The following is a 12,663-nucleotide window of genomic DNA, read 5'->3' as shown; positions in this document are numbered from 1 at the left end:
ATTATGTGGTGTAAAGTACTGGAAAGTCGAAAATAATATTAACAATAACGCGTAAATCAATCCTCGCCCGCATCGTAACGTTTTACAAAAATACCCCTCCTCCTCCCAAAATTCGTTACGTAATACTTGAACGCTCCTTTAGTTAATTTAAAGTTGTAAAATGAAATAAAAAGAGTCTTACCAAGGAAATCTCTAGTGGAAGTGGACGGCGTAAATGGCAACCTCTCAGGTGTTCCAATCGCAGGCCTCCAGGGGAACTCGGGCTCCGGCCTCGGCGGCTCCGGTGCCCCATTATAATAGAACAGGGAGTTGTCTGTATTATTCTCCCGCCTCCGGACGTCCGAGCCGATGGGGGCGAGCGGGGGTCCCGCGACGACCGAACTCCACGAAGCCCCCCAACGGACATTGCCCCTGCTTTCCCCAATCTCCCCCGGTTCAACGTTCTCCTTCACGGTGACGGACCTCGGGGGGGTCGCAGCCCTCTGCACTCGGCGTTTCTCCTTCCTCACATGTGGTCGAGTGTTCTTCCTGACAGTCTCGTCGTTTCGCCTCTCCCGGCGATTGTTAGGGGAGCGTCGGGTAACTTGAACCTTGGGGGGAGATTGCGTCCTAATGGGGCTTATTTTTGGCTCCACTATGGTTTCTTCGGGTGAATCGCGCGCGTCCAACTCCGCATCTGCCGTATAAGCTTCATCGTTGTCGTGCTCGTCCACCTGAGTGGACTCGTCAGACGCGCTGGACGCCTCTATCTCCTCTGGTTTCTCTGGCTCCTTTTCGACCACCTCTTCTTTCTTCTCTTTGTCCTCTTTCTCCTCCAGATCCTCACTGGATCGGGAGGAATCGTCGTCCGTGCGTCTCAGAACTTCCGTGCGCCATCTTTCGAAGGCAATTCTTTCTGCGCGTGGGTCCGTTCTCCTCGTGGGGCGCTTTCGCCTCGACGGAGGCGCTCTGGGGGGCGGCGGTTGGGTGACCGTGGTGGTCGCCGCGATTTCTCGTAGATCTAAGGGGGGACGGATAGATGGCGCTCGGGTGGATCTCGCTCTGCGTAAGAGTCTCTCGGAGTCATACACGGCGGTGAATAGGAGAACGGCGAGTATTATAAATGTGAGAGTATTGACGAAGTTTCGGATGGGGGCGTCCCATGGGTGTTTCGGGAACGTGGGGGCGCAGCGGGTCAGGAGTTTGACGGGAACGGTGGCCAGTAGGGTGTACTCGACCGGACCTAGGTCGGAAAGGAGCCGGAGCTTCGCGGACTGGCGGGAGAGGGTGTAGTCCGGGGTGAAGGCGAGGTGTATGGGGGCGGTCTGATTGGGGGCGAGGGTTAAGGGGGCGCAGGGGTAGACGCGGAAGCCCCGTCCGCGGCACCCTTGGCGGGAAATGTCCCACCCGTGTAGGTGGATGGAAACTCTACCAGTATTACGAGCAACTATGCGTCGTCGGACTACCGCGGAACGTGTGCTCGACACACACTCTTCCACCTGGAAATACGAACCAATATATTAATCATTCAATGCAAAAATACATATTATCCATTATTTGCGTTTATTACGGCTGAACCAATATGACGGCGCATTCCTAGCGCCATCTGTTAAGAAATACGTTGGAACCAGATTTGACAATTGTCAGTCTGGCGAAGCGTCGTGTCGATGGTCAGCGCGGCCATGTTGAATTTCGTTCAGTTTTTCGAACGTCAACGGCGAACGCACCACGTATGCGACGAATCGCTTTTGTTCCGAGTAATCTTGTGCCTTTTTGTTTCAAAACTAATAAAAAGTGATTGATTAAGTGATTCCCTAATTACTAGTGAATATATTTTAGTGAATTGCTGTAAGGGAGATACTTTATGTGATTTAATAACTTTTTATTGTGCCTTTGGTGATTCTTTTGTTCCTACCCACATTATAACTTATTGAAGACAAGGCTGATTCTGATGATTAAGGGTATCCGCCCATAAATAAAAAACGGTATATTTCAACTAAACAAATATATTATTGAAAGTATACCATAATGTCAATTAAACGTCAAGTTTCAAGAGCTGTCAAACCAATTTTTCATGTAAGTTTGACATATTTGACAGCGCTCAAGAGATCGCGACTTGAGATTCGAATATGGACCTAAGATTGTCAAAACGTGTGGGTACCCACATATCTACTAATTATTGTCATTTAATATTTAATTATTGTTAAAAGTCGACGCTTCAATCGCGAAAGCTTCACAGAGTAAGAAAATTCCTTCAGAGTCTAAAATTTTTTAAAAGGCCGGCATCGCACTCTTTTATTTAGAGTGTCCAAGTCCATCACATAACATCAGATGAACCGTTGACCCTATTCAATGGAAAACTAACCTCAAAATGAAATATTGAGGATGGCCCAGGTCGTCTTCCGCCCAAATCGAAGCTTGGTACCGCTCCAACGCCATTCAATTGTACTCCTTCTAATATCGTCAAATTATTTCTGAAAAAAAAAAAAAACATTTGTGCCAAAGTTAAATATCTTAAGATCATATTTATAGACAAATTATTGTTGAAGTTATGCTTCTTTAGGCGCGTTATGAAAAATTGATGAGAGTGAAATTTTACGATGCGCGCGCACCGTGACACAAAATCAACAGAATGAAGTTGTCCACGGAAGATGCTAGGGCACTGGACATAATTTAGAAACAACATTCGAATAATAGAATTTATGTTACACTTAATGTAAGAGAATAATAATAAATATTTATGTATTTAATTTTTCAAATGTAAACTGAACTTTATTGACGATAATGACTCCTTTTCCAGTCTTTGATTATTTGATTGTAATTAATTATTTGCTTGCAATCAAAAACTATTTTTAATAAAGCCAAAGAAGTATAACTTCTTACGCGCGTACATAAGTACACGCACCCTTTTTTTTGTTTATTAACCAATAGGTTCAAGTATTACTTTAGTAGATATATTGCAATTGCATAGAAAGCAAGTGCATTGGTGCACAGACGGAGATTGAACCTACGACCTCAGGAGAGTCGCACACTGATGTCACTAGGCCAACACTGCTCTCATACATTTATACCATAAAGTAATTTATACGTAAAGATTATTTATACCTCGCAAAAATTAGTGAACTGATTTTGATGAAACTTCATTAATTAGTATACTAAATTTATATATAAGGATACATGACTTTCAAAAGATGTTTAAAAAAAAATGGTTGACATAAAGTAAGTTGGTTTACGGACCATAGACGAGAAAACGTCATAACAGAGCATTAATGAAATGATTGCATACTTAAGTCTTTGAGTGGAAGAGAAATAGATGCGGCGCAAGCGTACAATAAGCGTAACGGGACAATGAGTCATTTTTCGTGCGTGCAGTCGGCGTTTATCTATTTATTACTAGCTGGCCTGGCGAACATCGTACCGCCTAACAGTCGATTCTTTATTTTTTTTTTAATACTTATTCTGCTATTCGGGACACCGGACAACAAATACATTATGTCAAAAAATAAAAATTTACCTTCCCGGAACCCCTCCACTAACACTTGAATGATATGGTATTAAAGTTCAAATTGCCTTTAAATATTATTACGAATATTTTGTATGGGAATATAGAAAAGTGTTGTTTTTAGACTTTTTCACTCCTTTTTTTTATTTTTCTCTCCGTAAGAACCATCCTCTTACTTCAAGGAATATTATAAAAAAAGAATCAGACAAATCAGTCAAGCCGTTTTCATGTTATGTCGTGACAACGGAAAACGGGTTTCATTTATATATATATATAGATATACACGTTATTAAATATTAAAAATCCATACCTTAAATACAAATACGTAGTCAAACTCGCAGCCTGCTTGGGCGTAAAGTTCACACGCACGTCTACCTCCGCCCGCGGCTCGAGCCACACTACGTCCCCCTCCCACGCCCTCGCCTCCCCCGTCACCCCCCTCCACTCCTCTATTGAGAATGAGTCCGACCAGACGCAGGAGGTGGATTTACACCAGCCCGATTCACCGCCCGCCCTGAATACAGAATTAGGTTTATTATATAATCTTAGTAAACTCCGAAACGGCTGGACCGATTTTGAAGAAATTTTTTGTGTGTGTACAAGAGGTTTTTTAACACATTTTTTTAACGCGCTCATACAGACGCTGACGGGGAACTTTATAATTATAACATGTAAAGATTTCGTAGGCGCTCTATTTGTTCACTTGGGCGAGTCATATAAGCTACAACACACGAAACTTACTCTTTAGGCAATCCGTCAGTCACCGTCGGGGCCAGGACGGGCTGTACCAAAATCGGTTTACTCGAAGGATTGCGCACGCGCAGCCACACAAGCCCACGCCCCCCAACAGGGACCAGACCCACGCCCCCCAACTCCTTAGCCTCACTTGCACCATTTGCCCCACTTTCCCCATTTTTGAGGGAGCTTGTCGCATTGGGGTCGACCACACCACTGCTTACGATAAGGCGTGGCCACGTGTGTTCTATCATTACGTCGATAGGTGTTTGAATCACCTGAAAATTTTAATTAAATAAATTAATAAGTTTATTTATTTATTAAACAATAGATAGCGTGTAGAAGCCTAAATATTAATAAACATCATAGTCAATTAACTATATAAGGTAAAGTACTTTTTTAAAGTCGGTTGATAATTCGTATACAGTAAACCCCCTTATAACAATTTACTCTTATAACGCATTTTCATATTACGCGGTTTAAGTCCCTCGTATAACACGTTTAGGCCCCGTATAACACGAGTAATACCCCATATAACACTGGTAATACCCCATATAACACTGGTAATACCCCATATAACACTGGTAATACCCTATATAACACTGGTAATACCCCATAAAACACGAGTAATACCCAATATAACACTGGTAATACCCCATAAAACACGAGTAATCCCCAATAAAACACGACTAATCCCCAATATAACACTGGTAATCCCCAATATAACACTGGTAATCCCCATATAAAACACGAGTAATCCCCAATATAACACTGGTAATCCCCCTATAAAACACGAGTAATCCCCAATATAACACTGGTAATCCCCCTATAAAACACGGGTAATCCCCAATACAACACTGGTAATCCCCCATATATTTCTGTACAGTGACAATGATTTGTACGCACATATTCATAACATAATTTTTTCTTAATATTTGATTTGAATCCTCTTTGACGAGAAATGTTAAACGTTAATCATTTGTACAAAACGCGTTATATACAGTCAGACAAGCGCGTTATGCGATAATACTCATCACGTTTCCAAAAACGCGGAACCAATCCACCGTGTGATAGGAGGGATTATTGTAAACACAAACAGACATACCTGTGTCGTATGTAGATATATAGAGTAATTTGTTTGCGTCAAACTATTCCCAAATTGTTCCAGGCGTGTCTGCAACGCGTGTATGTCCGCACGGATTGTGTCCGCCCAGTTGTTTCCCTTGGATCGCTCCAGCCACAAAAGACCAGCTGAAAATCATTATATCATCTAAATAGTGTTTTTTTTTAATGGCTCTGGCACGATTTGTGCATTTAGCCAGCGTCAAGTATAAGATTTTTATAATTCGTGCTTTTTGCCTTAGAAATTCGACTGTGTCCTCCATGTACGGTTTAAGCACTCGCCCGGTACCGCACAACCCTCCCAAAGGCCGAGAACAAATTTAAATTAAATTAAAACTTGCCCTCGAACCGGGAATCGAACCCGGTACCCCTCACCTAGCTGCCACTTAATAAGATCGCTAGGCTATGAGGCTAAATAGTGTTATTGAGAGTGTAAATTATCGAAACATATTAATACGTCGGTCACGAATCGACGTCAACGATGACGTATCATGCTTGTAAATAATGTCACGTGTCAAATTCTAACGTGTTTACACAAACACGTTAGAATTTGCGCTATCGTACACAAAAATGACAATTTATTTTAAATACGTAATCTACTCTCCATCCGTCTTACGAATTTTCGATCAGCTCACGTGTCCTGACGCGAGTTTAACATTTTTTACCCATTCCGAAAAAAGTGTACAACGCCGCTAAATAAGATTTCACTTAAAAAAAATTTCACACTAGACAAACTATTTTGCATTGCTCGTATATACAGAAGATACTCACCCGAAGAGTCCAGAGGCAGTCCCGTATAGCAATTGGGTTCACACAGTTTCTCGGGTTCATAATGAATGTGCCCCACTGTATGTCGACCTGGACCCACCTCTGTACTGTCCAGTGGGCTGAAATTTATATTTTTTAAATATATTTCAGAAAGATATAACCATTAATAAAAAATATTGGTTGTTTGTAAAGTAGGTTTACGATCGAGATGTTTACGTGATAACGTCTTATTGGTGATATAAGTTTTTGGGAAGTAAGGAATTAATGAAGATAACAATTTTTTCAAATTTTAAATTACATCTATCGTTTTATTCACACTTTTGATGATAAATTTCGGGTGTAAAATGACAAGTTTACTTATTCGACTATGATATACATTTTACCTGCGATCGCGCTCGTGAGGTTTTGGTGTGACACAAGTTTCTGAACATGTCACCCGACTAAAACGATTTTAAAGACGTTATCACGTCAATAATATTGAATGTTTTCTATACTAATATTATAAAGAGGAAAGATTAGATTTTTTGTTTGTTTGAAATGAATAGGTTCCGAAACTACTGGACCGATTTCAAAAATTCTTTCACCGTTGGCAAGCTACACTATTCCCGAGTGACATAGGCTATGTTTCATTTTCAAATACTATATATAAATATACTAGCTGTTCCCTGTCACGCTGTGGAACATTGTGATTGAATGGTTGAGAAATGAGAAACAAAACAAAGAAAACATTTCACATAAGTTTAATTTTGCAATAATTGTGAAAAAAAAAAAGAAATAAAAGATAAAAACAATCCTTGATGCGGATTATACATCATGCTAAAATTTCAGCTCGCGGTGCAGAAATTTTTGATTTTTTGAAGCGTACACAAACCAACATAACATTTTATATATATATATAGATAGATAGATATGAAAAGAAATAGTTATATTTCTTAGATAACATTCTTTAGATTATTGATTATATATTAAATGTTTACTGCTTTTTTATTTGATTTGTTTGCTAGTCTGTAGAAAATACGCTAGTTTTGGTCTGTCATTAAAATTTTAATTCGAAGGTTTTTTTGTTAGAACATTATAGATTATAAAAATAATTTTTTTTTGTGTTCCAGTAAAATAACATACTCAATTTTTTTTCTTTAAATACATATTTCACCAACACATTTGACTTTAGTTATTTGTTTTTCTCTAAACGAAGTGTAAATAAATAATAAAATTATTATCATTATTAGAGTTTTGTATAAAAACGCGTGAAAGCAAAAACACTTACACAAATTTGAGTGCCTCCTGTGTGTGTGTGTCGACGTATGACACCCCTGTCACCTTCATCCAAACTGACATTGTGCTGTCTACCACAAGTGGCGCCACCGAACCCGCGTACTGGAATTACACAGTAAACTGTTTATATTTGAAGAATTATGTACCAAGGGAGCTATATTAGGTGGGCTGAAAAGTACGTAGGGGAGCGTTCCAGTATTACGTAACGAGTTTGGGGGGGGGGGGGGTCCTTTTGTAAATCGTTACGATGCGGGGCGGGGATTGAATTGTTAATATTATTTTCGACTTACTCCACATAATAGTTACTAAAGAGACACTAGGTAGTCACGATAAGTTTTACTATACTTAGATACAGTACTGTACTTGGGTACTGAAAAACGTTACGGCGAGTTACATGGGGGGGGGGTTTCAAATAATCTCCAAAAATTGCGTTAGGTAATACTTGAACGCTCCCTAGGCTAACATAGATCTTTGAAGCGCATGAGGGTAAAATTTTTACGTAACGTCACGAAGATGTGCAGCGTTTTTATCGAAGAAAAGGGAGAGAGCTATTGAGACCGATTAAGATAGAGTGAGAAAGAGCGAAAGTAGGATGAAGCAAATAGCCATGGAGCGAGAGTAGGGAGCAAGCATGTGAGAAAGATCGAGAGAGAGAGTGAGATAGAGCGTTAAATTCTTAAAAGGCCGGCAACGCACTCGCGAGCCCTCTGGCATTGAAAGTGTCCATGGGCGGCGGTATCAATTAACATCAGGTGTGCCTCTAGAAAAAAAAAGTTTACTGACCATAAACTATATTATTTGTTTAATAATAAAAAGTCATACAGGTGCGGCAGCTGGCAACACCGGCGATATGGCCGCAAGTCGTCCGCTGTGCGCTCGTAACGTTAGCGTCGCGTGCGTGAACGCGTACGCTGTTTGCGCACGAATGGATCCCACTACCACGCCTTCTCGGGCTGGTGCTACCACACGCAGCCAGGCTTTCGACCAGCCGTAGGGCGAGACGCATTGCTGTAAACATTTGTTATGGCATTTAATTTATACGGTATATCTTTTTTTTTTTTAATTTCTTTATTTTACAAAATAATTTAATATAACCACAGTATGTTACATTAGAAAACCGCTGTGGTTAAAAAATTCTAGAATGCGGAATAAAATATGCGACACTTGAATGGAAATAGATGTTTAGGAAGATAAAAGAAGAGATGGAAAATATGGAAAGGCTTATGAGCCATACAAATACACTAACAACTAACCATAATTTTTGGAACTTAAACTAAAACCCTGTAACACATCCTTATTAGGTCTGGGCCTCAGATTTCTGAATCTGTTTCATGATCATTTGTCAATCTAATAGGCAAGATAATCAGCCTCCTGTGCCTGACACACGCCGTCGACTTTTTGAATCTTAGACAATCCTCACGATGTTTTGCTTCAGCGGTCGAGCGAATGTTAAATGCGCATAAGAAAGATCGAACCTACGACCTCATGGATGAGGTCGTCCTACAATTGTAACTACATCAAAATATATTGAAATAATTCTCACCGGCACAGCATTAGTGAGCGTGGCAGAGGCCCCCGGCAACGTTGCACTTAGGCCGGTGACGCAAAGTTCAACGCAGGCGCGGTTGCGCAGCCGCAGGCCTACGCGCCATGTCGTCGACGTCCCGACCACGCCCAAATCCAAATTTGCGTCCGAATTAGGCCAATCCCATTCCTAAAAACCAATATTAAATAGATAATCAAAATGGCGACATTCGGTTGGCATTTACGACAATGAAGGCGGTTTTTTTTATTATATTATCAAATCCTCAAGAGATCACGATGCTTTTAATTTTTGAAGTGAATACTTCTTTAGCGGCGTTGCACACTTTTTTTGGAATGGGTAAAAAATGTTAAACTCGCGTCAGGACACGTGACCTGATCGAAAATTCGTAAGACGGATGGAGAGTGGACAACTGGCGTGTATTTAATGTAATATAAATTTTCATGTTTGTGTACGATAGCGCAATAAATAAATATTGTATTCTACCACATAAATGATAGTACTTTTATACTGATAATTAAAGCAATTCATGCAAAATTATTTCCTATCCATTCCAAAATATCAAAACTGCACAACGTTAATATTCAAGTTTTCACTTCTGCCGGCACTCCTGTAGTGCAAATATTACTTAATTCGAGAAACGTAAAAAAGTAAAAAAAATACTTACAAATGAAAAACTGCCATTATAAAGCCGCAGCGGTATATGGTACTGCGAGAGATTCGTGTGTACTGTTATACGCGTGTCAATCGTATCTGGCAACGTATGGAGACGCAGCGTGAGGAGTGAGCCCAACGCACCCGGGTTTAGTAACAAGGGCGTGTTTTCTTTAACCTAGAAACATATTATACAAACATAAAGCGATAGAAAAATTGCAATTTATATAGAGAGAGAGAGAGAGAGAGAGAGAGAGAGAGAGAGAGAGAAAGAGATATAGGTAGATAGAGAAAGCGAGAGAAACATACATAAGGATAAAGAGACAGAGAGAAAAGATAGAGACCGAGAGAGAGAAAGGGGAGAAAGAGACAGAAAGAGAGATATAGTAGAGATGAAAATATAGGTAAAGATAGAGAGGAGAAAGAGAGAGAGAGAGAGTGAACGAGAGAGATAGAATGAGATAAAGGTAGCTATATAGAGAGAGATATCGATATATATAAATTTATAGAGATAGATAGGGATAGAAATATAGATAGTGAGTGACACAGAGAAAGAGAGAGATAAAGTTTGTGGGAAAGAGGGAGAGGTGCTGAAAGAGAGGCACCCCCGTCCACACTCGCCGTGGACTTCACAAATGTTAGGGGGCTCAATACCAATATCAACGCAGTCCACTACCATTTAGAGACTGCGAAGCCGGCCTTGCTCTTTCTTACCGAGACTCAGATTTCCTCCCCGGCTGATACTTCCTACCTCTCCTACCCGGGGTACAAATTGGAACATTCATTTGTGCCGCGGGCGGGAGTTTGCGTGTACGTCAGAGAGGATATCTGTTCTCGTCGCCTCGGGACGCTTGAAGGAAGGGACCTATCTAACCTCTGGCTGCGCGTAGACTGCGATGACCATCCGCGATTCTACGCATGCCTGTATAGGTCCCATAGCGGAAATATCGAAACTGACCGACTCATTGAGCACATCCAAATGGCTACAGATTCCCTGCTCGAAAGGGTTCCTACCGCTGAAATCGTGATACTTGGCGATTTTAACGCCCACCATGCCGATTGGCTCGGCTCTGAAACTACCGATCACGCGGGAAGATCCTTTCACGACTTTGCTTTAGCCTACGACCTGACACAAATGGTCCCTGCGATTACGCGAATACCAGATGTGGATGGTCATAAACCCTCTTTGTTGGACCTTCTGCTGACTTCACATCCGGAGAACTATCAAGTCTCTGTTGACCCGCCATTGGGTTCATCAGATCATTGTGTGGTCCGGAGTACTGTGCCATCTACGCGCCCTTCACGGCCCCGCTTTATGGGTTGTCGCCGTATTTGGCACTATAAGTCAGCAGATTGGGACGGGATGCGGTCTTTCTTTGCGTCCTACCCTTGGGGGCCTATGTGCTTTTCGCCGGAAGCTCCAGATTCCGTCGCCGCCTCTGTCGCCGAAGTGGTTCTGCAGGGCATGGAACTCTTTATTCCATTTTCTGCGGTGCCGATCGGTGGCAAGTCTCAGCCCTGGTTTAAACGTTCTTGCAAGGCGGCCTCGCGTCGAAAGCGAGAATGCTTTAAGGCATGGGCGGAAGCGGCGAAATCTCGTGATGCCAATACCAGCGAACTTAAAACAGCATATAACTCAGCCTCCAGGTCCTTCAAACGAGAAATCACTAAGGCAAAGTCAGAGCACATTGCCAGATTTGGCGAGAGATTGGCCCAACTCCCTTCAGGGACTCGAGCCTTCTGGTCTCTCGCCAAAGCTGTCCAGGGGAATTTTTGTCAGCCCTCCATTCCGCCACTGCACAGGGAGGATGACTCTCTGGCCCACACTGCGAAGGAGAAGGCCGACCTTTTGGGCTGTCTCTTCGCGTCCAACTCGACTTTGGATGACCGAGGGAGATCACCACCGACCATTTCGCGGTGTGATTCCTCGATGCCGGAAATCACATTCCGGCAACGTGCTGTCCGCAAAGCACTATCTTCCTTGGACATTCATAAGTCGAGCGGGCCGGATGGTATCCCCCCAATTGTGCTGCGTACTTGTGCTCCTGAGTTGGCTCCGGTCTTAACGCGCCTTTTCCGGTACCTGTACTCGCTCGGCACTGTCCCGAAGTGCTGGAAGACCGCTTCGATACATCCGATCCCAAAAAAAGGCGATCGCTCTGATCCGTCCAACTATCGCCCAATAGCTATAACCTCCTTGTTCTCCAAAATAATGGAAACCATTATTAATTGCCAGCTCTTGAGTTATCTAGAAGATCACCAGTTGATTAGCGATTCTCAGTACGGCTTTCGTCGTGGTCGCTCAGCTGGTGACCTCCTTGTATACCTTACTCATAGGTGGGCGGAAGCAATTGAGTCCAAGGGGGAGGCGCTGGCGGTAAGTTTGGACATAGCGAAAGCCTTCGATCGGGTGTGGCACAGAGCACTGCTCTCGAAGCTTCCAGCCTATGGGCTTCCCGAGAAATTATGCGATTGGATCTCCAGCTTTCTGGCCGATCGGAGCATCAAGGTCGTCATCGACGGAGCATGTTCCGACCTTAAACCCGTGAACGCTGGGGTCCCACAAGGCTGTGTTCTATCCCCGACCCTATTTCTTCTGCATATCAATGATATGTTGCAACTTAGCAACATTCACTGCTATGCGGATGACAGCACTGGGGATATTCTTTACACTGGCCGGGCAGGTATTTCTCGGGCAGTTGTTGATGAGTACCGGAACAAACTTGTGTCTGAAGTCGAAACTCTACTACGTGGAGTCTCAGACTGGGGCAGACAAAACCTAGTCCAATTTAACCCCAAGAAGACACAAGTTTGCGCGTTTTCCGCTAAAAAAACACCCTTTGTCGCTACTCCTCTTTTCGAAAACACTCTTCTTAAAGCCACAGCCAGCATTGGAATACTTGGCGTTGACATATCGAACGACGTTCAGTTTCGCGGTCACTTGGAGGGAAAGGCTAAATTAGCCTCCAAAAAGCTTGGTGTGCTCAGCAAGGCGAGGCGGTACTTCACTCCGGGCCACCGCATGCAACTATATAAAGCGCAAATTCGGCCCCACATGGAGTACTGCTCTCACCTCTGGGCGGGG

At 42.6% G+C, this 12,663-nt stretch overlaps 1 protein-coding gene across 2 annotated transcripts in view; it reads right to left on the bottom strand.

Annotated features, from left to right (window-relative positions):
* The window catches only part of LOC125061943 (transmembrane protein 131 homolog), a 45,684-nt gene that overhangs the window by 1,703 nt on the left and 31,318 nt on the right, over nt 1-12,663 (bottom strand). For both annotated transcript variants that reach the window (XM_047667577.1, XM_047667578.1), the window contains exons 12-21: nt 9,592-9,756; nt 8,925-9,095; nt 8,204-8,389; nt 7,374-7,483; nt 6,110-6,225; nt 5,322-5,467; nt 4,223-4,494; nt 3,792-3,995; nt 2,345-2,453; nt 182-1,478 (exon numbers count right to left, since the gene is read on the bottom strand). In XM_047667577.1, coding sequence (XP_047523533.1) covers nt 182-1,478; nt 2,345-2,453; nt 3,792-3,995; nt 4,223-4,494; nt 5,322-5,467; nt 6,110-6,225; nt 7,374-7,483; nt 8,204-8,389; nt 8,925-9,095; nt 9,592-9,756 — 2,776 coding nt within the window. The remainder of the gene's footprint in view (nt 1-181; nt 1,479-2,344; nt 2,454-3,791; nt 3,996-4,222; nt 4,495-5,321; nt 5,468-6,109; nt 6,226-7,373; nt 7,484-8,203; nt 8,390-8,924; nt 9,096-9,591; nt 9,757-12,663) is intronic.

Source organism: Pieris napi, chromosome 24 (genome assembly GCF_905475465.1).
Source record: "Pieris napi chromosome 24, ilPieNapi1.2, whole genome shotgun sequence".
NCBI classification, from domain to species: domain Eukaryota; kingdom Metazoa; phylum Arthropoda; class Insecta; order Lepidoptera; family Pieridae; genus Pieris; species Pieris napi.
This window is presented reverse-complemented; position numbering and strand designations above follow the sequence as displayed.